Below are 27,002 nucleotides of genomic sequence, written 5' to 3' on the forward strand. Positions count from 1 at the left end.
CACTGGGAGAGGCCGGTGCCGAGCGCGCGACCTGGCGGGGCCGGCGGTCCCGGGATGCTGGGAGCGCGCAGCCCGCCCGGCCGTGCCGGGAGCCGCCGGCTGCCCGGGATACAGCGGCCGTGGTTCCGCGGGGCACGGTGTCTGCTTGGTTTAGCCGGTAACCTAGTTAGGGAAGCAACATGTGCACTAGGATTTGGTAGTCGGCTGTGTCAGCAGCCCGGCTCCTGCGGATGAAGTGTGTTTGTGGGTATTTGTGCTGTTTCATGGGTTTCGGGGCCGCTCCTATGAGTTCGTTCCACTGGAGGGCTCCAGAGAACTGAAACTCACACAGCGGCATTTGTAAGATACCTGGACCAGTAGCTTGGCAAACGCAGGGTGTTTTTAAATGGATCCTCAAAGAGATGATGGGTTTGAAAGCCTTTTTGCTTTCAGCACTTATCCCTGCAGTTTCTCTGTACTTTATTAGACAATCCCACAAAGTTGTTGAAGTGAGTTTTAATGGGTATGCTAGGCTTTGCAGTTAAGGATGGAGACACAGAAGTGGTCTGAGGGCTGGAACCCCTCTTCTGTGAAGACAGGCAAAGAGAGCTGGAATTGTTCAGCCTGGAATAGAGAAGGCTCCAGGGAGACCTTACTGTGGGCTTTCAGTACCTAAAGGGAATGAAGGTACTTTTGAATATGAAAAAAGATGGTAAAAGGCTTGTTACCAGGGCTCTGGGTGAGGGACAACAGTATTAAACTGAAATACAGATTTAGACTGAACTAAGGAAGAATTTTTTATGATAAAGATGAAGAAGCTGTGGAACAGGTGTCCCAGGGAAGTTTTGCAATTGGAAATGTCCAAGATCAAGTTGGACAGAACATTCAGCAACATCATTTTGTGCGAGATGTTGAACTAGATGGTCTTCAAAGGTCCCTTCCAACCCAAACCATTGGATAATTCTGTGCTACCCCAGCTGAAATTACCTAAGTTTCTGTAACAAGTGATAATGCAGAGTATTCAGTCACCTTGGTTGTTGTTAATTTCTTCTCTTGTAGTTAACACCTGTAAATGTTTTCAGGCAAACAGTCTATTGGAAGGTGTGGGATACAGGAAGCAAGGGTTGCCCTAAAGGCTTTGCTTTAAAGCAGAGTCAGCCACCTTCCAAAGAGAGGGAGTGATGGTCTTCAGAGCATAAAGCGTGTCGACCAGCAGACAGTATTCTAACATCATTTTCCAAAAGCAGGGTTACAAATACCAGTGCAGGCCTGCCAACACCTGTACTGTTGGTAGGAGTAAGAAACCTCTCTTTGGAGTGCAGCTGCACTGAAGATGGCTCTTGTGGGGGTGACAGATGCTGCAGCTCCCCTGACTGTAGAGCAGCAGGGAGCTGAAAGTCTCGGCTTTGTCTGGGCACAAGCTGCTAGGGTTGCTGACAGACGAGCTCCTGGTTTTTAATTTGTTTGGTGCAGCAGTAAACCTTGTGTCATCTCTGCTGTTAAGCCATTACAAGACTTCCCTTGTCCCATATGACATACAAACTCCTGCTCTGATAAGAATGCTTTCTGTACTTTGGGCTCAGAGGTGCTGTAGGGCTTAAGAGTCCACAAATTTAGCACAGTTCTACAGTTTTTTAGTGGTTAACTCACCTTATAAGCTGTAGTGGTAGAGTGGAGTTATAACCATGTTTGATTTTTAGTTAAGTGCAGGATTATGTAAAGATTCAATGGGAACAGGAGTGTCTAGTCTCACTTCTTTTCATGACTGAGGTACATGGTGGTTCTAAGTCTGCTTTTGGTGACATATAATATTTTGGGTAGGTGTTAAAGTGTTCTTACTTTCATCACTGGGTGATCCCTTATTAAGTGATAATTGTATTTATCATTGAGGTTAATATCTGCTCATGACTAGTGAGGAGTAGTTTATTTTGTTATTGGCACTATTAATTTTTGTGCAGACGCATGTTCGTTGCAGAGGAAGTTGCAGATGGACCATTCACTTCAGAAAAAAAAATAATGCTGTGTTACAGGGCTAATTGAAAATCCTGCATCAGGACTTTCACTGGAATGATACATGAAAAAAATAATCAGATTAGACTTCCCCCCCACCAAACCCAGCACAGTTTTGACTTAAACTGCCTAAGTTATGATAATGTTTCTGTGGTAGTAAATGTTCTAGCAGGGATTTTGCTTTCCTACTCTATGATAATCAAATCATGTGTTTGTCTTTGTCTTAGAAATACAAAAAATAAGTAAATGATCTCTGGATGCCAATATCTGGTCCTTTTGCTCTTTTAAAAAAGAATTGTGTTCAGCTCAGTGGATATGTGGATGGAAGTTTGAATTGACAGACCTTGGAAGCTGTACTGTGGGAGTAACTCCCTGAAGATGATTTCACAGTACTTTTTTTTTTCCTTTTAGTTTTTTTTTTTTTTTTGAAATTTGACCTTTGTTCATGCTGCTTCATCTTGTTAGCATTGTAAATATTAGTCAGATGTATTGATGTGTGAACCAGGTTCTGGAAAACTTCGTGGATACTGAGCAAGCTGTTTTCATCAGTTCTTTTTCTGGTTCTGTATTTTGGATCTTGGTCACACATGTGAAAAGCCTCTGTTCTTCAGTCTGAGAAAGAACACTTCTGATGTTAAAGAATGCAGTGGAGCAAATTTTAGTGATACATAACTATAAGTGAGCTGGAAGATTTAACATGTTTTTTGACTTGTCATCATGCTAACAGATCCCAGCAGGAACAAAGGTACAGCTTCTGGCTCTCAGGAGGAGAAAAGATGCATAATATCTGGGCATGAAATACTGGGAACAACTTAGGCTGGTGCCCTACATGATGTATAGAAGTCTTTGGCCAAGTCAAAGTGTCATGAGTGAAACAGAGTAGTAGGCAAGACGGTTACTGTAACTTTTTCTGATTTAGTGCAGATTTAAATTGTGCCATAAATATTTGATTTTCTAATCAACAGATGAATGTAATATAGTAGTAAATATTAATTCTCCCAAGTAAAATCAAAGCTGGTATGTTTTTGTCTGAGTGATGGTATGCATTTGTTCTGACTGAGTGAATGTGTCTGCAGCCACTCTGTAGTAACTTGCAGGGTCTTCCTATGTGGGTGCATAGGATACAGCACTTTTCCAGACTCCCACATCTTGTTAACTGCAGAAGTGTTCTGACTTACCTGGCTCTTCTATGCTAAGACCACCAGCTAATGATAGTTCTTGTGAGTGACACCCTTTCTGCATTAAATTTTTCTTCTTGGTAGGGGGACTCCTTTGGTTATGCAAAGCTATTTTTCATTTGCAGTTCTTTTCAGTTGCACCTCTTATGCACAGATTCTTACAGAAAAGTATATTTTATTCCAGTGACACAGTCATGGGTGAAGCACCCTGTTTACATTTCCTTCCAGTTGGGAGCACTTTGAAATAGACATCTTTGGAGTTTGTACCATGTGTGTCTATTACTGACTTTGGATTCCAGCTTGGTTGCATATTGATAATACCATGGCTGAGCTGCTCTTTCTGATTCCTTGGGAGAGCTATGTGAACTGTTGGTGTTGTACCCCTAGAGTATCCACTAGTCCTTCCAACCTCATTGGTGATGTTTTTGCTACCATGGCCCTGTTGAAGCAATAGCATAGTGGGAGAAAAGGGAGGGGGGAAACAGCTCTGCAGCAATACTTGTTCAGCTTCAACTCTTGGAGGTATTTGCCTTATTCTTGTCTTTCTACTAACTGATTTGATCCTGGTGTGGTGAATGTAGGATTAGGTTTATCCTGCTTGCAGGTGCACAGAATTCATCATGGAAGCTCATCATGAGCTTTCAGTCACTGTGCTAAAACTTCACAGAGTCAATACCAGCTACCTTGAATGAAAGATAAAAACCTTACATTAGAATAAGGCATCCACATGACAGATCAAGAAATCAGGCTATTGATTTCAAGGAGCTCTGCTCCTGAAATATCTCCATTTTCCTTTAGGTTCACTTTCAGAGCCTAAATATATATGAAATGAAGAAACTGCCCACAGAGTATGTGATGCTTTTGAGATCCTTCTCCAGATGTGTTGTGGATGACTTTTGTAGCCCAGGTTCTAGAAAGAGCATCAGAGACTAATGTGCCTTTGCTGCTTGTATTGTCTTAAATTCACACCAGAAGATTACCAAGCTAATCACACTGGCTGTTCAATTACAGTGTGTTTCAAAACCAGTAATTGCAGTTTGTTATAAATCAGGACTCCTATCTCCTGGGGTCTTTCTCTTCAACTATATAGACCTAAATATAGTCAAAAAGTCATGGCTGCACTGTCAGGTTACCACACAGTAGAACATCGTTCTAGCCTTTTTTTTTTTTTTTTTTTTTTTTTTTTTTTGGTTGGTTTTGGTTTTTTGCCAAGATACCTGACCTGTGAATGGAGTGCAAAAGAGTGTGTTGTCTTTAAACCCTGAGGTGCAAAGACTAGCTGTGTAGGGATTCTCCATGTATGCATGATGACCTGCTCTTTCAGCTTCCTTATTTAATTAGATGATGGATATTTCTTTGCTAAATGCCATGCTTGTTTGGAATGCCTGCAAGACAAATCTTTAGTCACCAGAAAAACTCCTGCAGCTGTGTGTTAAGAGTTCAATTTGCAAGTAAAACTTGTCAGGCCATCTTGTGTCATATATTGACCTGCTCTTCAGGAATGATGAGTAGCATGATCAGAAAAGTGATGCGGCAGCCGCCCCTCAGCATCAGAAGGCTCTTGATTTCTCGCTGTGGGCTCTGTAGGTTCCAGAATCCTTAGTCTGCCTGTCTACAGGGTTGAATAAACCACCACCACCAGGATATGTCCTGAAGATCAGGTCCAATGATACTGATGTCTGATGTAAGAATTCCTAACCTTGGTCTCTTCAGCTCATGACACAGCAGAAGGTGTGTGCCACTCTCCTTCTAGTGACAGCTTGACTCCTAGGCAGTCTTCTGATTTCTTGGAGTTGAGATAGTCTGGCTTCTAACAAATACTTGATTTCATATTCCAAAGCTTTCTTTTTTCCTCATTTGTAAGATATTTCACTTTGGTGGATTTCCTGGCAAGCCATTCAGAATCTCTGTATCTGCTGCAGAAGCTGTTGAACTCTAAGGTGTTCTGCATGGTTAGGATGGTGTGTAACATTGATATTAGGAAGAAGCAGATTGTCAGAGTGATGGGAGTTACTTAGGAGCTAGGAAGTGTGTACAAGATGCACTCATCAGGACAGTTTGGTATGGTTAGTTATCTTCCTGATGCTTTTCTGGAGCTGAGCTAACTTCCTAGGTCTCTCTGCTTCATGTCTTGGACTAGCTGCATGAATTGGAGCAATTCAGTTTATCCATTAGCTGTATTACATTTTGTTTAGGGACAGATTTTGCTTATTTTCTCAGGGGAAGTTTCTTGATATTTTTCAGTTCTGCTGCAGCCATTGTCATAAGACATTTAAGGAAGATAGTATCTCCAGGGTGACAAGCAGGCTTTGTCTTTTGACATTTCCAAGACTGAGCCTTGCTCCATAAGACTGCTCCTCTCCAGTGTTGAGAGGTGAGAGCACAGTTAGCCCTGCACAAGTGCTGTTGAACTGGTAGTGGATTTTAGGAGTTTACATTATGAAACTGCCTAGGAAGGGTTGTCCAAGGAACCTGAGTGAGCCTCTTACTGCTCAAGTTCTCTTGGTGGCCTTGTCTAAAAGATGGCCCCATCTTTGACATCAAGGACCTTCACTAAGCACTGTGCCATTGGTGAGTTCTCAGGAAACCATGCTCTCCTTGACAGGGTACATTCCTGTTGGTGTGGAAATATGTAATTTGCTTCAAGATAGCTGTGTTTTGTGGGAAGTGCTTGGGAGAGTCTCCCAGAGTTAAAGGTGAGCTTGTGAATTATCACTCAAGACTCTGTTTACTGGTAAGTACGTTCTAAATGTGTGCCTTTCAGTGTGTGGTGTGTCTGGACACATCATACAACTAGGTTGGAAAATACCTTATTATGCTAACAAATAGGTTGAAGGAGGTGCCTTTTTTCCCTAAAAGAATAGGTTAACATTGAGGTGTAATTTGTAGTTGAGATGCATGTTACAATCATGGATGGGAGTGGAAAGCTGCCTTTGAAAATATGTTATTTGTCTTTACACAAAGAAAAGTTAGTTTAAATGCAGTGGTAGAGAGTTTGACATGGCGTTTTAATGTTTCTGAGTGCTGTTGGCTCTCAGAGGTTGATGGTGATCGAGGTAAGTCCTGTCTATATTGCTGTCTCAGCTTTTGTCATCAGCAGGGGAGCCCTCCCCAGCAGTCCTGTCAAGGGTGGCACATTTTCATACCAGTAATTTGCTTTAATAAAACTTCAGCAGATTCTGGTCCAGCCTTTGAATAGTAATTTAAAAAGAAAAAACCCCAGCATGTGAAAGAACATATTTCAGAACATGTTTGCTCTTAAGAACTCCAGCAGGATTTTCAGGTATCATGTGAACTTTCCATAGTCTGTTAAATACATGTAACTGAAATTAAATGTGAATTGATGGGGTGCTTTGCTCATGTGATTGTGATTCTGTATAAAAAAAAGAATCCTGAATTGGCTTCTGTTTCTTCATTGGTAAACAGATTTTTAATAGATTCAGGTTCCTGTTCTGTGATCTGACATCAGGGAACCGCTCGTGAACCACCAATAAATGTTCTTTTGTTTGTTTGTGTGTGTATGCTAGAGAGAGAAGGAAAGAAAAAAAGGCTATGTCCAGTTGAATTGGGGGGTACAACAGCTAAGTAAAAGAACCTTCACCCATCATTGTAAAGGAGGGATAGTGTCTGCGTTTTCCTTTCTAAATAGGTGCCTACAAAATGGATCCGTTCTTTGAACCTGTTGCTTTTCAAACCTGTTATATGTATTAGTGATGTCAGAACCAGTATATCTTAATGACTGCTCAGTTGAGGTACCCCTCTGTTACTAAATGTTTTGCTAACCTTTGAACTGAGTTAATTTTAGCCAGTGTTCATCTCCCTCCCCTCCAAATTCAGTAGAAAATAAAGTTTGTTTCATTGTCATTTGGATACTTTGCTGTGTATTTGGTCTTAGGTCACTGGTGGGAAATAGAGCTGTCCATTGTATTAGGTAAAACCTTTCAGGTGATGCTCATTTGGGAACTTGTAAGAAAGCTTGTGTAAAAACTTGTTTATTATTTTTGTGGCAGCATCCTAAGTTAATTTTGTTAGTGCAGATTCAGTGCAGATTTTAGTTAGTGGGAGTCTCTTTTCTCCATTATTAATTACTACTTGTGTCTCAGGTTGTTTCTTGTCATATATATTAGTACAAGAGGTTCCAGTTGTTTCAAGCCTTTAAGAGAGGCATTGTTTCTTGGTTTTGGGTTTGTTTCCTCTTCCCCTGCCTTGGTATAGGAGGTGAATCCCTTGCAGTAATTTTTAAATTACTGCGAACAGGCTACATTTTCTCCACTGTGTTTTGTGAGTACTTTGTGAAGTAGTTTGTGCCCTTTTCTGTTTGTGGACTCAGGTTCAAAAGTGTTGTTTTGGTAACTCGTGTCTGGTTTGTTCATTACTATGTGACTTGACTTGATCTGTTTTTATTTTTGACACCTTTAAAATATCACTAGGAAGGAAACTGTCCGTGATGTCTGACAGGACAATACTGAGATTCTGTTGAAAAGTCCTTTCATGCTCGGTAAAGTTTCACAAGCAGAATACAAAGTTACATTGCATAACTTTTTACATTCTTTTTGTAAAAAAGAGTAACATCAAATAGCATAAGTGCTTGTTTTAGTTACCTTTTAGAACATGACAGCTGGAAATGAAGAGCTAAAACCAGGTTGGGTTTTGCCTCTGAAACTTAAAAGCAGATGGAATTATTAGACATTGCAGTGCTTAGCAAAATAGTTTTTTGAAGGCAATGAACCATCTTTAAATGCCTGCAGCCTTCCTGTACTAGATGAAAAACACCTCTATCCAGCAACTTTTTCATGTTTACCTTGTACCAGTTGGTGAAAACTTGGAGAAAATGCAGGAAATTAGTGGAGAACTAAAATGCAGGGTAGTCTGTTTCCCAGAAAATGATGATGTCCTGCTGTTCCAGGTGACCATAAAGAGAGAGGTGCTAGAGCTAACCTCTTCTGTTTAATGGCTCTGAGCCACACGTTTAGTCTTCAGTATTAAAAATTTTGAATACATCACCTTCTCTTTTAGCCTCTATATGTTAAGGTTACTTCTATAACCATTTTAAGGTGTGATTTTTATTCCTTCCATATCCAATTCCTGTTTCTGTAAAGCAAGCATTGCTCAATAAGGAAGATGTGTTGAAATAAACAAAAAAATCGTTTTAGACAGTTTTCACAGCATATTGGGAAAAGGGCTTCTGCATGTACGGTTGCATAAAAAAAGTGATGTCATTGCTTAAGTGTTTGTGTAGTACATATTTCTGATTAGTAAAGAATGTTTTTACACTGAATTTGGTAATAAATCTGTGTACTTGAAAGCCAGTATATTTTATAATTACCAACCTATGCAAATCAACATTGCTTCAGGAAAATATAGAAGTACAAATGTAATACAGAATTAAAAGCTTTCAAATACAGTTCACAAACTAAAATTACCTGTTCCAAATAGCAGTGATTTTAAATTAGTTTATTCTGAGTGGCATAAATTGAATTAATCAAATGTTGAAGTTCTTCAGGGTTTTACACTGTTGTTGTTGCTGTCTTGTCATAATGTTGTGCATCAAAATAGAACCCAGCTCCATGACTTGACCTATTGCTTTGCACTTCCCCACCTGATTTCTCTCCCCAGAATAGAAGTAGTAAGGTGAAATAATCTCTCTAGGGCAAGTTGAAGACTGGGCCATATTATGTTGCAGAGCAGTGGATCAGCAGCTATCTATGCTAACAACTAAAACCAGCTGTGCTTTTTATTCTGGCTCTGCAGCCAGCTGGCACTGAGGGAAAGCCTGTGACCTTCCAAACTAGACTGGACACGTGGTAGCTGCTTGTGGGGTCCCAGGTCCATGCACACACCTGAGACATGCTTGGAAGCACCCAGAGCGTGTGAGGTGCCCTGGGTCAGTGCTGTTCTCTAGTGGGGAGACAGTGAGGTCCTTCAGCACCCCTTCCTGTAGGAGTGTGGACTTGGCCTCGGTATCCTAGGGCATAGTAACTTGCTGATGGGGCAGCCAGGAGGTGAATGAATGCTGCTGCTGTCTGAGGTCACTCACTGCCTGTCTGCTTTATCCCTTGGTCACCATTTCAGATGCCACTTGGTACAGGGCTGCAAGGTACATATATCTCTCCCACAAGATTTATTTGAATAACCTGTAAAATAAGAAGGCAGTTACTGTCTTGAGGGCAGGTTTTACTGAGATGTGGAGGCTTTTGTGGTCTTAGACCTTATTAATGATCTAAACAAGTGCTTCAGTTTGTCCATAGTGAACATCAAGACCTGAGAGTAAAGGAGAAAAATAGCCAGAATACTAAGTGTCCATTTCAGTTGAGAAATAGATATCAAATTGTGTTAGCTGGAACATGTTTAAAAAAATCTGTAATACTGAAGATTTTAGGACAGAGATAGAACAAGTCCACTAAAAATAAATCTCATCTAATCCTACCATGTAAAAGCTGTGTGTAGGAGGTTCCAATTTAGTTGCATTTGTAGAAGTGGTCTTAATATTGTTACACTTTGATAAGAGAAATTGGTATTTAACTGTAAATTTTATTGCATTCAGCGGCCTTATTAGTAAAAAAACCTAAAACTTCTGCTGAGTTTTAGTGTAATTCCACAAACTTCTTGCAACATACTACATATTGAGGTAAAGAAATGCTACCAGAATTAGTGAAATCCGTATTGATTATTGCTAGTGGGATTTAACAGATGGAAACAAAGGGAGCAGCACCACGAGGCTGTGCACTGCTGTGGTAGTCTGAAACCCCAGTCTTATAACTTTTAATAAGTAAATAAATTTATTTTGACATTTGAAAGAATCTTTATTCTGGATGGAAAGATGAACTGAGGGAAGGAAGAAACATTTACTTACCTTTTTCTTTAGGGTGAAAATAGTATTTGCGGTTACTTCCTCATACGTAGTGTATGAAATGTGTGTCTATGAATACCTGGAGAGCTAGTTTAAGGGGTCAGCTAAAATGTTGCATTAAGTGCATTAGTAGTCGCCACCCATACACTCAGCTGGTATAAAAAAGTTGATTTCCTAGGTACAAATAAAAATACGAAAAGAAAGAGACAAGAGAAAGGGCGGTGTCTTCACTTATTAAAGGTTTGAATAGCATAAAAGTATTCATGAAATGGGAAAAAGCTTCCATACTTAGTTTGGCAAGAAAAGATAGTGAAAATAATAAAGTATTAGATAAGTTTTGCCCATTGCTCGCCCTGTTGCCAAAGTTGATCTGGTCTTGTTTAAAGCCCCCCAAAATGCAACTGTATGTTTCAGAGCCGCAGGTGTAATTTTTGTACTATGTTGACAGTAAGTGCTTTCAAAACAAAGGTGATCTACAGTTTTTCATGTAAAGGATTTCATTTGACAAAAGTGTGCAAAATACAAGTTTGTGTTCATCTCTTCATGGCCCAGTGCCCCCGGTGTTGAGTGCAGCTCTTTTGTGTGGTGCGCTTTTGTAGAGTGATGCTCTCTGCCTGTGCAGTCACGCAGTCCCTTGTGTGAGCGGGTGAGCACAAGATGCCTTTGCGAGCAGGTTCCACTCCAGTAGCTTTGTCCATGTGCTGAGAGTGGGCTCTGTCTGTGGGGTGTGTGTGTCCCACTCCCTCAGAGCCACTGGGCTTGCTCCTGGCTGGCCACCCAAGCGGCGCTGGCTGCTTTGAACTGGTTTGCTCTGAAGCAGAGAGGCTCTATTCATCTATTCTGTATTGCACTTGGCTGTGAGCCACAACTGGGTCCTGTATGCTGCTCCTGTGACCTCAGGGAATGAATTTTTCTCTTTCTTTTAAGTTTGGAGTGCTTGAAACAACCTACATGCTTGATGTTTTGACAGTGTGAACTCAGGGATTGTATGTTAAATTCCATGAGGATATATGCATTGATTGGAAAGCCTGTTGAGAAGTTCTTAACAGATTGGGTAGGACAGAGGGCAGTCACACAAGCATGCATTCCTACCATGTTTTTGGGAACAGCTTCTGGAGGGAAGTGTTCCCAGAACTGTGCCTAGTCTTTGTCTTTGGAGAAGCTGTTTGGAACAATGCAGGTGGCTGCTCTCTGGTCTCCCATGTGTAGCAGGTTAGGTGTGTGCTGGAGGTACAAATGATGGGAAGAACTGGTGTGCCATTGCGGGCACTCCTGCCTGGACTGCTGTGCCTCATCACACTCACACAGAGCTGGCCTTGGAGCTTCACTGTAAGCAGGCTGTGGAGCTCTGCTGCTGCCATCTGGAGCCAGGGCTGCTCCTGCCTGCTCAGTGAGGGTGTACACGGCACAGCAAAAATTGTTTCTCATGATTTTAAGGGACAATGTGGTAATTGCGTGGTCATATTTATCTTTCTTTCTCAGATTTGAAGGTCTATATTTAGAAGTTAAAATGAGTCTGTACAATGCATAACATGCATGCGGGCACTGTCTTGTACCTGTGCGGTTCTCCTGTGCAATCATTAACAATGTGTTTTACCATTTGGTGACTTTTGTCTTGCTTAACAGCCGTGCATGACACTTGTTTGAAGAAATACACATCTTTTCCCTAAGAAGCAGGCAAATATACCAATCATGCCTTTTATATTTTGACTTGCTTTAAATTGCATTTATTGCCAGTTGAGATCTTGTCGTACAAACTTGTCATATATCTCCTTGAACATCATTTGGTAGTTAATTTCTCTATGAAAATACAGAGAAAGCATACTAGACTCCTGAAATCTTACAGTAATATTTCAGATATTACTCCAAAGGATGAACCATTTCCTCCAGCTTAAAATATTAAGCCAGCATTGCTTCAGCTTGCTTTGCAAGGCTTAACTATATCTGCAGTTATGTAAGTTTCAGTTATGTGATATTTCATGGGCATCTATTTAAACATACAACTATTATTTTTAGTTGAAATATAGACTATATAAAGACTTAAAAGATGTGGGATCAAGGTGGACAACCTTGGCAGCAATGGCCTTTGAACCAACAGCAGTGGATGCAGTCATTTCAGCACCAGCAAGATCCAAGTAAGTATATAGAAAGCTTTGTGGATTAATTCTTATAATGTGTTGTCATTTAAATTTTTCAGTCTTCGTAACAGAGTATGACTCATAGTTGCCTTTGTAGCTGCTCTCAAGATAATACGTTTATGATGCTTTTCTGAACTAGAAAACATACAAAGGTTCCAAATATTTTCACACAGTTAATATAAAATATGCAAATACAAGCAAGAAACCTGAGTTATCCTACACAATTTACCAACATTTTACCGGTCATACAGATCAACATTTAGACCTCTGTTACCAGATATGTATCCCTGTCAGTTTTTTAGCCAAGCTAAGTACTTTTTTTTTTTTTTTTTAGAGAATCTGCTTCTTTGTTCAGTACCTGTGTGGCAGAAGTATTAATGCAGATTATATATACAGAAAAAAACCTCAAAAGTTTTGGTGTATGTACCAAAAAAAACCTCACTGGAAGACCAATATGGTTCTTCCATATTTAGGTTACAGCAGTCATAATCATGATCTCTTGTTTGAATTTTTGCCCCACTAAAACCACAAAGTGCTTTAAAGAGTAAAACATAATATACCTTAAATTGAGAATGACGTGGCAACAATTCAAAATATCAAGAGAAATAGAAAAATGGATGAAAGTGCAGGTGTGTATTTAATACTAAGGCAAAGTGATCAGGCACACAGGTTTTACTGTCACTTTAATTTCTGTTAAATTCACTGGAGAGTTTTCCTAATTTGATAATAAGCAGAAGATATACTAGTGTTCTTATCTGAGAGTGCAATTTATATATTTACTGATAGGAATGGCAGTAAAGAAAAAAAATGGGAGAGAGAACTGTAACATAATATCTGGCAAGGGTTATATGAAGAGGGTATGCTGAAGAATAATTTTCCAACTGTATATCTTTCTTTATTCTCGAAACTTCATGAATTTGTATTATAAGGATATGTATATTAATTTCTGATGTCAAAATTAGCTCACATATGAAAAAAGTGCATTACTACCACCCATTCAATGCTAATGTGAGTGTAAAATAATCTGCCTTGTGACATTTTGAATATATGCAGAGAAACTGTACTTCAGCAAGTCTGTACACTGACATTTGCTTTGTTTCTTTTACTGTACATTGTGAATGAGTTTAAATGGTGCTCACAGTGCTTGCTGAAGGTAAACGTTGTCCATTTATCTTGAGCAATAAGACATGTAATTGAGAAACAGTGTTAAACTTCAGACGTGTGAGTTCTAACCTTTTTAACTTCCTCTGTTTATTTTAGGCCAGATTGACTGGGCTGCATTAGCTCAAGCATGGATTGCTCAGCGAGAAGCCTCAGGGCAACAGAATGTAGTGGAACAACAAGGAATGATGCCAAATGGACAGGATATTTCAGGAATAGAGTCTGGTCCAAACAACCATAATAATTTTCAGGGGGATCCCAACTTCAACAGAATGTGGCAGCCAGGTTTGTTTCCCTTCCTGTTAATTCCTTTTTTTCGTGTTTCTTCATTTTATTCTTGTCAGACTTTTTTATGGTGTGAACATGCCCTGTCCCTCAGGCTTCAAAATTAAAAACTACCAGTTGACTTATTAATCACAGCTCCTACTTAGAGAGCTACTGTTGGCTCTCCTGTAGTGTAACACCTGCTTCTGGCATGATCTTGACATGTAGAATGAGTTCACAGTGTAACTGATGCTGGCTTTAAATGTCATAAAATCTTTAAAAAGGAACATCAGCGAAATTCTGTATGAAAAATCCGATTTTATTGTGTTTCATGTACTTAGGATTTACCCTTTTTAACTTAGGTATCTGATTGTCAGCATTTTTCAGTCATTGTAAGTTAAAGTTGATTGGATGCTTCTGTTAGTATCAATTTTTCTCTGTATTTTTTACTTCCTCCAAACTTTATTTTTTCCCAACAATTAATTTTCTTTTTAAAACTTGACTAGATACCACTGGTAATAAGAATGGGATAGAAATGGGTTATTTTCTGCTAAGAATTTTTCTGAAATTGTTTTCTGAAAGCTGGGTTATAACAGTATACTATAATGCAATTTGAAGTGTATGAGCAACACCGTAAGCCTAGGTGAATGTCCTAAGTTGTTTTGGGGAAAACTCCACTTCATGCTTGGTTCTGTTAATGGTAGAAAGAATAACTCTCCCAGTTTTCACTGTCATTATCCAAATTTATTGAAACACAACATTTAATATAAGTAGGCTTAATATGTTATTGGTAGTTCTTACCATGTGCGTAATAAAAAGGAGGCAGCCATCAGGTTTCTTTCACCTACCTGCACTAGGCTACAAGTTATTGTAGGCACATGTAAGAATTTTTAACTTTTCTATGTGGCAGAGTGTATTTTAGCTGTATTTCTGTACAGTAAGTAGAAATTTACACAGAAGTAGAAAAGCTATAATAACACTTTTTAGTTGCTACAGCAATAGATCCAATTATGATGCAGATGGGAAGGACAGTAAAAATTAGAAAAATGTACTAAAGGACTGGATAGAAGGTAGGAATTAACCTGAGAGGCTAGATACTAATTCTGTTACTGGTGAGAGTTATAAGGCAGCTCTGTCATGGTCTATAAGTATCTGTATAGTGCACATAATTTTTGTCTTTTTAAGGAGTCAGTCAAAAATTATGACCACACGAGCTCTTAATTCATTCCTTAGACCTTTTTCACTCTGTTAGCCAATTGAAACTTATGTTTGAGGGCTTATGGCTGTAGCTTGTTCTAGGACCTGTGCTAGATATTGGGCAATCCAAGAAATCATCCATTATCAGGACTCAAGACTTTGGAGCACAGGTTTCAGTGGTTGTGCTGCTTACAACATCATTTTCTTTCCATAGGAGGTATTTCAAGTCTATTATGCAAAATAGTAAAATAGCTCCTTGCTTTCAAAATTGATGTAAAGAAGTAGGAGAGGTTAATAGTTTAGCCAATTTGTAAGTCTTGTGGTGAACTCACTATTACTAGAAATTTATAAAAAATTTGCAGGATGTCTGTGCCTGTCCAATTCCGTTCCCTGTGTCAGTTCAGCTATAGCTGTTTGTATTTCCTTCATTTAGTTGAAGAAATTGAGACAGTATAATACAGTCTGCAGATTGATGATTCTTCCTTGCTTTATCATCTGTGATGCTTTGAGGAACCTTGTGATAAATACAAGAACACTGAGTGATTGGTGACTCATATAAATTATACTAACTTGGTATCGAATTGTATTCTGAATCCTAAACAGAATGGGGAATGCCTCACCAACCCCCTCACCCACCTCCAGATCAGCAGTGGATGACTCCAACCCCCCCAGGTCAAATGGAAATTGTTCCTCCGTCAGAAGACAGCAACAGTCAGGACAGTGGGGAATTTACTCCTGACAACAGGCATATGTTTAACCAGAACAATCACAACTTTGGGGGACCTCCCGATAACTTTGCAATGGGGCCAGTGAACCAGTTTGACTATCAGGTGAAACATATTTGTTGCTTTAATATTGTAGGCGCGCAGAGTCCCTTCCATGGATGTGTTCCTCTAATATCATCTAGCGGCGACTTTCATTCTTCAGTTCTACAAACATCTACAGAATCTGTTATCTGCTAAGATACATTTTAACCAAACATTTGACAGAAGATACTTTAAAGTTTTTCAGCTCTGTTCAGAGGCTAAAGGGTTTTATTTTTCAACAGTATTAATGAGAAACGGCTGTTGTCTGCAATATTAAAATGCATCACTGTGTTCCAGTATATAAATTAACACTATGTAGCTTTGTGTTTAAAAAAAAAAAATGAGGACAAGGAAAAGAAAATTAAGAAAGATATGCTTAAATACACTAGATAATGTACCACAGGAAACAGTCCTGTATTTGCAGGGAGATAGACTGGATGATCCATTGATCTTTTCCATAGCTATCTATTGTGATTCTTTGAATAAACAATGGTATTTCTAAAAAAAAAAATAAATCCATATCCACTTTTTTCTTCATTCTGGCATATAAGTTGTATAGTATAATAAACATGTAGGTGATTTTGTTGCTAATAATAGCAGGGTGCATTGGACAGATATTTAAACAGGAAAAGGTTTTGTATCTTCCCTCTATTTTCAGTATTTTTCTTTCAGAACTGCTGATATAAATGACAAACTAGCTGTCTAAAAACCTACCTCCTGTTCATAAACAAATACACGGGAAGATGGGCAGAAATTTTTTTTGTTATCTTCTAGGCTATTTTTTTATCTTCTAGATTATTTTTCCTCTTACAATTATCTTGTTCAACAGTATTGTTAAATAGGGAACTAGTAATTTTACAATACGTGAGTTTATTATAATTTTTGGTTTTTGTCATAGGACAAACTCTTAAAATTATGTTCCCTAAATTCTACAGAAAACTTGTTTTGCATTGAATGAAAGTGAGGTGCTTAACCTGAAATTGTAGTGAAGAGTGCCTTAGTGGTAATCACTTAAATACTCAGTGGAATATTTGATAATGTACCCTTTTCCCTGAATACCCTCTTCTTAAATAGTTTCATTTGGCATTTCTGGGCAGTAAATATTAAAATAAAAAACTCCTCATATATGCCTCAAGATCTGTGACTTTTGAATTGCATACAGATTGCCCAGAACCCAGGATCTGTACTAAAATTGCATCTTATGCATTTAATATTTTAAGCAGTGATATTAGTAAGATCTGTGAAGGATTACTGGAAAGTGCACAGTGCAAAATTCTTATGTAATAAAAGGCTGAACTTTAAATTTTTGTTTTTGTGCTGTAGTTAAAAGACTGCTAGCATAGCTAGACTCTTAAATCTGAGTTTTGTACACTCTTTATTTAACTGCATGCTCTGATGCTAAGCTGGCAAGGAACTGATGGAGATAGATGGTGATTATAGAGCTTAATGTTTAGCACAATATGAAAGGAGATTGGTTGAAGCCCTTTCAGGTTTGTCAAGTATCTCTGCTTAAGTCCAAGTGTAGTCATTAAATATTTAAAAGAAACTTGCTTCTTGGGGACCACAGTGAGAGAGAGATCTCAGTAGCATAGAAATCATGGATTCCTACTTGCATGGATTTTTGTAGACCGACTTGCTCACATGCTGCATTTAGTGTTACCATGTGAAGAAAAATAAACTGCATTACTCTTTCAGCATGGGGCTGCTTTTGGTCCACCTCAAGGTGGATTTCACCCACCTTATTGGCAGCCAGGACCACCAGGGCCACCAGGTCCTCCAGCACCTCCTGCACCTACTCAGAATCGAAGGGAAAGACCCTCATTCAGAGATCGACAGCGTTCACCTATTGCGATGCCTGTGAAGCAGGAGCCTCCCCAGATTGGTACATGTTAACCACTCCTTAATGAAAAAATTTAAAAGCTGTATTTTATAAAGAATTGCAAAATTTGAAGACCTTTTTCTTTTTAATAGCAAGTAAAAGAGCAGGGAAAGAAAAAGCAATTATAAATGTTTTTTCCCCACAATCAAATATGGGACTTGTTTTGATGGGGATAGGGGGTTTACTTCTTTGTTTTGGGGGATATTTTTATTCCTTTTTGTGGGGAGAAGGCTTTTTCATCTTGCAAAACTGTAAACCTTGCTTATGTAGATGCTGTGAAGCGTAGAACTCTGCCTGCTTGGATTCGTGAGGGCCTGGAAAAGATGGAAAGAGAAAAACAGAAAAAATTGGAAAAAGAGAGAATGGAGCAGCAACGTTCACAGATGTCTAAAAAAGAGAAAAAGGAAAGTGAGGAGGCTGAAGAAGGGGATGGCCCACGGTTACCTCAGAGAAGTAAATTTGTAAGTATAAGGGCTTGTTTTTTGCTCAGGTTTGTATTTCCTGAAAGGTATCAACTTTTTAGTCTCTTCAGCGGAGAGATTCTGTGTTCCTGGTTATCTCATTGGTTTTGTTGCTTAAAGTAAGGTTAAGCTGCTGCTCTGTTGATAATTACTTGATGTTTTGAAGGTTTTAATGGCTAAGAGGTAGAAGTATATAATTTGATAGGTAATTGCAAAGAAACAAGGATGAAATTGGACTTGTTGTTTTTGGGGTTTTTTCCCTTTTGGAATGTACAGAGCCTTTGAAAGTCAGAATTCCAAATCAGCAGCTGAAAATATTTGGATACTTGCATTTGCTAAACTAAGCCAATTTAGGAAACCTTGCATTGCGTTCATTTTAGCAGTTATCTTTTTTTGTAATCCAAAGTACATGTCTGGCAGAGAACTGACAACTAAGTAGTTTCTTAGCTTGTGTGGGTACGTGTACCTGCATATTTTTTAGGAAGGGAGAAAATAAATGGTTTTATGATAACTTGTAATACAGATTTCAGTACAAAGTAAATGAAGCTTACTATTAAAAATAGAAACTAAGGAGCTTGATATTTAAGTTTTTCCTGAAATGCGTGATGCTGTTCTTGCAGGACAGTGATGAGGAAGATGAAGATGCTGAAAACACAGAAGCTGTAAGTGTTGGAAAAGTCAGCAGGAGTCCATCCCCAGCTCCTCAAGAGGAGCAAAGTGAACCAGAAATGACAGAAGAAGAAAAGGAGTATCAAATGGTATTAATAATGTAGTTCTCACTAAGTATTTCTGTTTAATTGCTCATACTTTTCAGGCATATCAAAGTAAATAACTTTTTCTATCCCTGATGCTGTCAACAGAGGTATAGTATGCATTGTACAGTAAAGCAGGGTTATATTTGCATGTCTGTTCATAATGCTGTCTTTCTCATAGAAACAAGGATATCAGTTATGTAACTCATATTTAGCACAATAGTGAAAGAATGTAATGACTGTAATCTTTGCATTGGTCTTTACTAATTCTATGGGTTTGCTTCACTTACCAAATTTCTGAAAACTTTTAGTGATTAAATGCACCCATTTCATATCTGTGCTTCAGCCTCAGTTCCTGTAAAAGGGAATTTAGCAAATGTATTCTTGCAAGGAAGTGCTACAACCCCAAATCTTAGATCACCAACAGTTTCACTGTGTCTGCACAACCTTCATGCTTGTGAATTCTTGTTAATTAAGGCCCTGAATTCTACTAAGTTTGGTGAATATATTTTTGTAGAGCACGTGGCCAGACATAAATGACTTGGAGAACTAGCTACCACCTCAATTTTTTTTCAATTTTTGTAGAAAATATGTAATAATAAAATGCTGCATAAGTAACATCTGATGATCTTTACAGGCAGCATACCACTCAGAAAAGTGCTCTTTATTTTTTGAAAGAATAATTGGAATCAAAGTACATTTCTGATTTACACATTCATTGTTATAATCATTTTAGACATTAAGATCAGTGCCCTGGATAGCTGTGTGCAATACATGCAGACACAGTTCACAGTCAAAATAGAAAACTTTAGAGTTATGAGATCAGGTCACATTTAAACAGCTTCAATATATTTTTTTTGTTTTTTAGCCATGTCTTTTGAAAGAAGTTATTAAATAAAATATGCAGGAGATGACTTTCATAGTCATCAAAAGAAGTGAAACTGTATGGATATAATTTGAATGCAGCATTTATTCAAGATGTTTTGGCCTTTAATTGTATATGCAATTTTCTTCAGATGATGCTGACAAAAATGCTGCTGACAGAGATTCTCTTAGATGTCACAAATGAAGAAATCTATTATGTGGCCAAAGATGTTCACCGTAAAGCAACTAAAGGTATGATGGGTTTGGAAGGGTTTTTCTTTTTAGTTTCTTCTGCGAAAATTCTGTATTTGCATGTCTTTAGAACATTTAACCTCCATAGTTCTCCCTTAAGAACAATTCCAGTATAATGCATCCAACTTGGTAGAGTTCAAATCCAGTAATCATGTACTGTTGTCCTGTGCAGTGTATTGTGAGTTACTTGAGTTATTCCATTCTTTTCATACAATTCATTTCAGTTAAAATGGTACCTGTGTGTCAATGGCTCTTGAGTTGTAGCTGTTCCTTACTACGATCATCTTTATCTCAAAGCTGTTCAGAAGTGAAAAGAGATGAACTTTGAGTCTTTAATTAGTAATTAATTTGCATTCACTATTAACATGTATTGTACTTACAGAACAGATTATTTTAATATAATAGAGATAATCTAAGTATGTAACTACTGAAGTTGAAAATTATGTGCAGATGCTGTAACTTGGAAAGTGATTCATGAGTATATATTTGGGTTTTTTCTGCTCACTGTTAATTTGCAGTTAAATTCTAAATCTTCATGGTCAGAAAATCTAGAAGTGGTTTTAAATGGATGATGCGTTTTTAATGTTTCTTCTCTCCCTCCAAAGAACAGCAATAGTAGTAGATTTAACAATACCATAGACTCATGACTATGAAATCGTGGCTATTTGTGTTAACATGTTGTTCCTGTTGTTGATGTGATACAAAGCTCCTGCAAAACAGCTGGCACAGTCCAGTGCACTGGCTTCCCTCACTGGACTCGGTAAGTATGTTCCTTATTTTTGAGAGGGCTTAAAGGGGGAGTTTCACTTTTGCCTTGCATTTCTAGAAATTGCATTTTGAAATTAGATTTTAATTGCCTGGGAATAGGGGTCACTTTCTGATAACTTTATCATTATCAGCACCTTTGTTTGTTCCACAGGTGGTCCTACTGATATATAAGTGGGATAGTTGCTGGAGTAAAGAACTAGGCAGTGTGATTTAGTGTATGAGAATCTTGCCCTAAATTTGAAAATACTTGAAAATTTTAGATAAATTTACTTGTCAAAGTATTATAGTTTCAGAAGCACACTGCAGCCTTCAAAGAAAGGAATACTATTTCATACTTTTCTTCTGTTTTGATCCATATGAACCAGAGGGGAAAGTTGATAGAAGAGTAATGTGAAAGACAATACATGAAAATATTATAATCTTTGTAATTATTATTTTATTGAAAAGCTACATAAACACAAAGGCTCTTGTATACTGCCAGAAACAACACAGGAAAGAGAGATTGAAATTCCAGCTTGAGACACAACTGCAAGAGATTTCTCCCAGCATGACTTTTATCGTCTAAAATGTACTACAGCAGTGTCAGTGATCAGTTATGTGTTCATTACATGGAATATTGATGAATTAGATTGAATGTTATCATCACAAGTATTCATGTTTCAAAACTATCGCAGTAAAGATCCTAAGGACCTCAGACTGAAAGAAATCCATGTCAGATGTTTAAACTGACTTTATCCTTACCAGTCCAGTAGTTAAATATCTCTAGGGGAGAAGCAAGTCTGTTTCTATTCCATCTCCATACCTGTCAAAGTGCAGTGTTTTCTTAATCATATGGAAAAAATTGATACGGCATTCAGAATTTCTGTAGCCTTGGACTACGGAGGCAGCTGAAGTAATTTCAGAGATGTCTTCTGGGAAAGATCCCAGGCATTTTCTGTCCCATTGCTGATACAGAGGCAGGGCATGTTACAGTCTCCACAGGGAGATTTTTTGCCTTTCCATACAATGCAAAAAGTACCATGGTCACAGTGGTTGCTTGCTGAAAATAAACGAGCTGTTCCAGAAGGAGTAGAAGCAGACAGTGACCATCAATGCAGTTACGGGGGCCTTGAACACACTGGCAAACAGCACTGGCACTTACCAGAATAAAGTGGCTTCTTCAGAGACAAGGAAGTGAAGGAAGGGCAATGTTACTCTCCTCTTTGCCTCACAGAAGTATTAAGAACAAAGCTTAATCTTTCCTCGTGATAGACTGGACTTTATGCACGCAGGTGGACTGGGTGGTTATGGATCAGGAGACAGTGAAGATGAGAGGAGTGACAGAGGCTCTGAATCATCTGATACTGATGATGAGGAATTACGACACAGAATAAGGCAAAAACAGGAAGCGTTTTGGAGAAAAGAGAGAGAACAGCAACTACTACTAGAAAAACAGCTAGAAGGTAAATCATATGATGTCTTCTTACTGTACCATTGTATATGGAGTTTACTACTTAGTGTATGTAAATTGATGGCAAAGAAGCACGTTTTAAGCAAAAAAATTATGAAACTATATTTATAAATGATGTTTTTTAAATTCAAATTAAAGAAAACCCAAACCCTGTGATTTACTTCTGCTTCTCTGTACAAGGTAAGGTTTGTCCTTTTGTACAAATAATGTAGGCCAAAATGGTAGCACAGTCACCTCCCAGTGCTGAAGAGCTATCTAAAGATGGATGCAATGTTAAGTCATGAACCAAGTTCACAGGCTGGAGGAGAAAGTGCTATCACGATAAACTTCAAATTTATGGTTTCTTCCTTTAACTTTTTATTTAAAAGACTGAAAAAAAGACATATGGAACCCTTAATGAAAGGCTGGACTAGATAAACTTTTGGTTTTCTTAATGGTCCTGTCTCTCTGAGTGTTGGAAGATGTATGCATAAAAGCATAGCCATATGGAGAGTGTCTGAGTGGTGGCCTCTGTCTTCCTAGTGCAGGAAGCCAGACGTCAGTGTGGAGACGTCTCCATGGGACTATATGCAGAAATACAAAACAAGGGTGTAAAGCAGCTGATTCTATACAGCCAAAATACTGAAGAATGCTAGAAGAGTGCAGAGTCTCATTTGTAGCAGTGTTTTGTAAAAGCAGCAGATTTCTAATGGACAATACAGCATCTTCTAATATACACTGGCTTGTGCCTGTATTGCCTAATAACTTGGGCACCCGCTGGAATTGTTTTCTGGGTTAAATTTGACAATTAGCTGCTATTTGGACCACTCTGGGTTTCTGGATGCGGTTTTATTCCCTGAATTCATTCAGGAAATGATGGCCCACATCAAAAGGCCATTTTTAAGCAAAAAATGTATGTCAGTTATTTTTTCTGGTTTCAATTTAAAATGGGGAGATAAAGTTGGCAGTGATGCAAAGAATCCTAGATTGAATAAAAACAATTTTTATTTTGGAAACCTCTGAGAAACGCTCTAAGGGTCTCACTATGTGAGAAATATAGCTTCTTCAGACCAGACAGTAATCCTCAAACCCAGATGAATTGGGCTCAAAGGAAGGCAGGAAGCATCAGTACTTCCTGCTGTATTTAAGAGGAGTCTTGTAGGAAGGAGAAAGGTTGCAAAAGGAAAAAGTCTTTTGTGTAGATCATTTTGAGAGTTCTGGTGTCCCAGGATATTTGTTGGAGAACTTCATCTTAAACCACTAAAACAGGGAATAACATCAGTACTTCTGAAATGACTGGGCTCTACTTCTTCTAAACCAAGAGGACAACTTTTCTAGAATTATAAGAAAAGAGAGTAGTTTGTTAAGTAGTTGGTATAGTAGCAGTGTTTTAATTATAAGTATTATGAGAGATGCTTGGAAACTTGGTTTTTTCAATGTAATGGTGTGGAAATTACTGACTATTGCTTGAAATGAATTGAATTTTGTTTTCCGTGTGCTTCTTTTTTCAGAAGAAAAGCTACAAAATGAAAAAGTTTCAAAAGAGATGAATGAATTTATCAACAAAGAACAGAATAGTAACTTAGCATCACAGGAGGCAAAAGAAATTGAAGCAGATATGGTTAATGAAAAGAAGAGATCTCCAAATGCAATCGCACCTGATGTAGAACTCAAGAAAGAGGGTAAAGAGAGGACAGGAAGGAGTGGGTCAAGAAGCTCTAGCAGTGGTAGCAGCAGCAGCAATAGCAGGAGCAGCAGCAGTAGCAGCACAGTATCCAGCTCATCGTATAGCACTAGCTCAGGTAGTAGTCGCAGCACTTCACGTTCTTCCTCTCCCAAAAGGAAGAAGAGACACAGTCGCAGTAGGACGCCATCACATAAAGTTAGGCGCAGTAGAAGCAGGAGTTACTCCCACAGAAACAGGAGAGAGAGGAGTAGGAGCAGGGAGAAAATAAGGGAAAGGAGAAGAAATCACAGTGCTGAAAGGGGGGAGAGGCGGAGAAATCGGAGTCCTTCGAGAGAGAGAAGCTGGGATAGACGTAGAAGTGGCAGCCGCTCAAGAGACCGGCGAGCCAACCGTGCGAGCCGCAGCAGGAGCAGGGACAGACGTAAAGCTGAAGACCAGCGTAGAAGCCCTACTGGAAATAGGCACAAACATAAAAGTGAGGGTAAAGATCAAGAAAGGAAGAAGGAGCAGGGTGGAGGTGTAGATAAAGACAAAAAAAAGAACAGAGAAAGGGAGAGAGATCAGGAAAAAAGAAAAGATAAGCCCAAAAAAGAGGAAAAAGAAAGTAAGGCTGGCAATCATGATGACAGTAGATTAAAGAGAAAAAGAGACAGCGAAAGAACTTTCTCTCGCAGTGATTCAATATGTGTGAAAATAATAAGACAGGATTCCAGACAAGAAAGCAAAAAAATTACTACCAAAGATAGCAAAAAACGATCAGGCTCTGAATCTAGTGCAAGGAGTAGTTCTGAATCACCAGGAAGCAGTAAAGAAAAGAAGGCTAAGAAATCGAAGCATATTCGGTCATGCTCCATGGAGAAATCTCAAAGGTCTGGTAAGAAGGCAAGCCGCAAACACAAGTCTAAGTCACGATCAAGGTAGTATACTTTTTAAGTATTTTGTCTGACTTTTAAAAAGTTTTTTTATATTCGTCTTCATGTGTACGGCATATGAACCTTTTTAATAAAGTATGGTATTTATTAAACTTTTTGTCTTAGGCAAAAGTAACTTTGGAAAATCTTTAAAAACTATTAATTACTAAGCCTAAAGTGTGTGTGGGTTTGGGGGTATTTTATTTTTTCCAATTAACTTTTCCCCCTTTTCCTTTATTTTTCAGATCAACAACTCCTCTTCGTCGTAAACGCTGAGGAATTTATGGCACCAGTGCTATGACGTTTAAAAATTCCATGAGTTATAAAAGGCTTGTCTCATTATAGAGGCACATTGTGGCTATGTAGGTGAAACCAGAATCCTTTTTTTTATTTGTAAATAGGTGTATTTTTTCCAAATGCTGCTCAGAATAATAGGATTTCTTTGTATTACATTTTTTCAAGAACGGTAGTGCTTATTAAGACTATAAAACAGGCCATTCTCTTTCAGCTGTAATGTTCTTAAAATTGCTATTGAATGTACTGTGATGTCAATAAAGCTCTTTAGTTCATTTTTTTGTTTAAAATTCTTGCACCTGAATTTTGTGGTAAATGGTAGAAAGTACTTAAAAAAAAAAGAAAAAGGCAGCTTTTTTGCTATAACAGATTTTTAAAGTACTTGAAAAAGATTTAACGTGAAACACTTGTAATCCATGGACATGATAAGATTACTTTATTGGGGGTATGGAAGAATAGAGAAAAGACATCTTATTTTTCTTTAGATATGTGTAATAGATTTTTTAATAACCCTTTTTTTTTTTTTCGGTCTAGCTGGTACTATATGCTGTTTGTGTAAAATATGGGTCACTGTAATACAAGGTATACTTAAACAGACTGAACCCCATTAGGAATATGTGCGATTAACTGATCTCATGTGGCAGTATTAAGCTCTGGAACTATATTCCTCACCCAGTTTTCAGAGAGATCTTTGGATGTTCAGGGATATTACACACATCTTGGAATTTTCGATGTTTTTATGGAGCATGTTTATAAACGTCATTCAGTACGCATTGGAAAACTGACAATAGGTTAACTTTACATTTTGGCACACGCATTAAATGCGTAGTGAATATTAAAGCTGGTTCTTAGTGCCACAAGAATTATGACTCATGTAAAGCTGATACATTGATGTATCAGCAATGCCACTAAATTTTTGATTTTAATATTACCATAAAGTGAAAGAGGTCACTGATTACCTACTTAAGGAAATTGACTATTGCTGTTAGAAACAAGAGTGTGAAATAATACAAGTCAAAAAACAAACCAACAATACCCAACTCTAGGCCAGTGACTGTTACAGAAGAACACAAATTCAGGGAGAGATCTGTGCCTAAAAGGTCTGGTAAGACACCAGTTGTGAAAAAGGTAAAAGGCTTAACATCGAAGTAGGTTCTCTTTGATTGGCTCTATCTTCTAATAAAAAGTGGTACTAGTACAGGCAACTTGGAAAGCATGTCTTCATGAACAGATAAATCCATTTAACTAAATCAGAATTCAGCCATGCAGCTTTTTTCCACCGTAATTTTTTTCATAAATAAGATGCAGAAATAAACTGCTTCAGGGCAAAGAAATACATTTTAACTATGTGTTTAATAAGCAAGCTAATTGCTATTGAATACATGCATGTTTATCAAAACACTGTTACAGATGAATAATCAGTTACAATTTATAACACCCCCCCTCAATTATATCTTTCACATAGAGTAAGCAGTCGTATTTATTAGCAAAATAAGGCATAATTTACAACACACAACTTTTACTTGCATTGGTAGGAATATAAATAATGATGTATTGATCCAATCTCACTACACTCTTGACTCTGGGTAAGAGTGAGGAATTTTTGGAAAGTGGGTAGCATAACAGTTCAGATGTCCTAGGAGGATGTCTTGTGAGAGACAGAAAGAAACTAAGAAAGAAATAAGCTTAAGAAAAGCTGTTGAGGAATACAGTTTCCAGGATGCATTGAATTTGATTTTCAGTTCAGATTTTATATACTCTGTCTAATAATAAAAAAGATTGTGTATGGAAAGCTTTATATACTTTGCCAACAACTGGAATTCTGTCACTTCCTGTAAATATGAAAATTATTTTTTTGACACAAATGCACTTCTATGGGTAGTGACTGTATGCCAATAAAAAGAGCATACGATCTCTGTATTTAACTGTTTCAGAAATCTTACTATAACGGCCTACTCATCACTCAGTAATTAAATACACGCCGGTACTCTTGTCAGCATCACGTACATTAAACTTCTTGGGGCTTTGGAAACTCCCCTTAGGAATGTTTTTCACCAGAAAAGGCTAAAATAACAACCGCTCTTTTAATTCCATACATCTGAAGTTATCCTAAAATGTGCAA

General features: G+C 38.1%; 1 protein-coding gene across 2 annotated transcripts in view; it reads left to right on the plus strand.

The window, feature by feature from the left end:
- PNISR (PNN interacting serine and arginine rich protein) overlaps positions 1–25,153 on the plus strand; it is a 25,552-nt gene extending 399 nt beyond the window's left edge. Inside the window, exons 2-12 of one of the 2 annotated variants that reach the window (XM_041414834.1) lie at positions 12,034–12,152; positions 13,416–13,601; positions 15,381–15,607; positions 17,279–17,465; positions 17,733–17,923; positions 18,544–18,681; positions 19,692–19,791; positions 20,498–20,551; positions 21,831–22,001; positions 23,500–24,592; positions 24,832–25,153. In XM_041414834.1, the coding sequence (XP_041270768.1) occupies positions 12,065–12,152; positions 13,416–13,601; positions 15,381–15,607; positions 17,279–17,465; positions 17,733–17,923; positions 18,544–18,681; positions 19,692–19,791; positions 20,498–20,551; positions 21,831–22,001; positions 23,500–24,592; positions 24,832–24,862 (2,466 nt within the window). In that variant the 5' untranslated portion in view covers positions 12,034–12,064 and the 3' untranslated portion in view covers positions 24,863–25,153. The other variant, XM_041414835.1, reaches the window with a different exon arrangement.
- The last annotated feature ends 1,849 nt before the right edge of the window (positions 25,154–27,002 follow it).

This window comes from Onychostruthus taczanowskii, unplaced genomic scaffold, assembly GCF_017590055.1.
Source record: "Onychostruthus taczanowskii isolate IOZ18803 unplaced genomic scaffold, ASM1759005v1 scaffold48, whole genome shotgun sequence".
NCBI classification, from domain to species: domain Eukaryota; kingdom Metazoa; phylum Chordata; class Aves; order Passeriformes; family Passeridae; genus Onychostruthus; species Onychostruthus taczanowskii.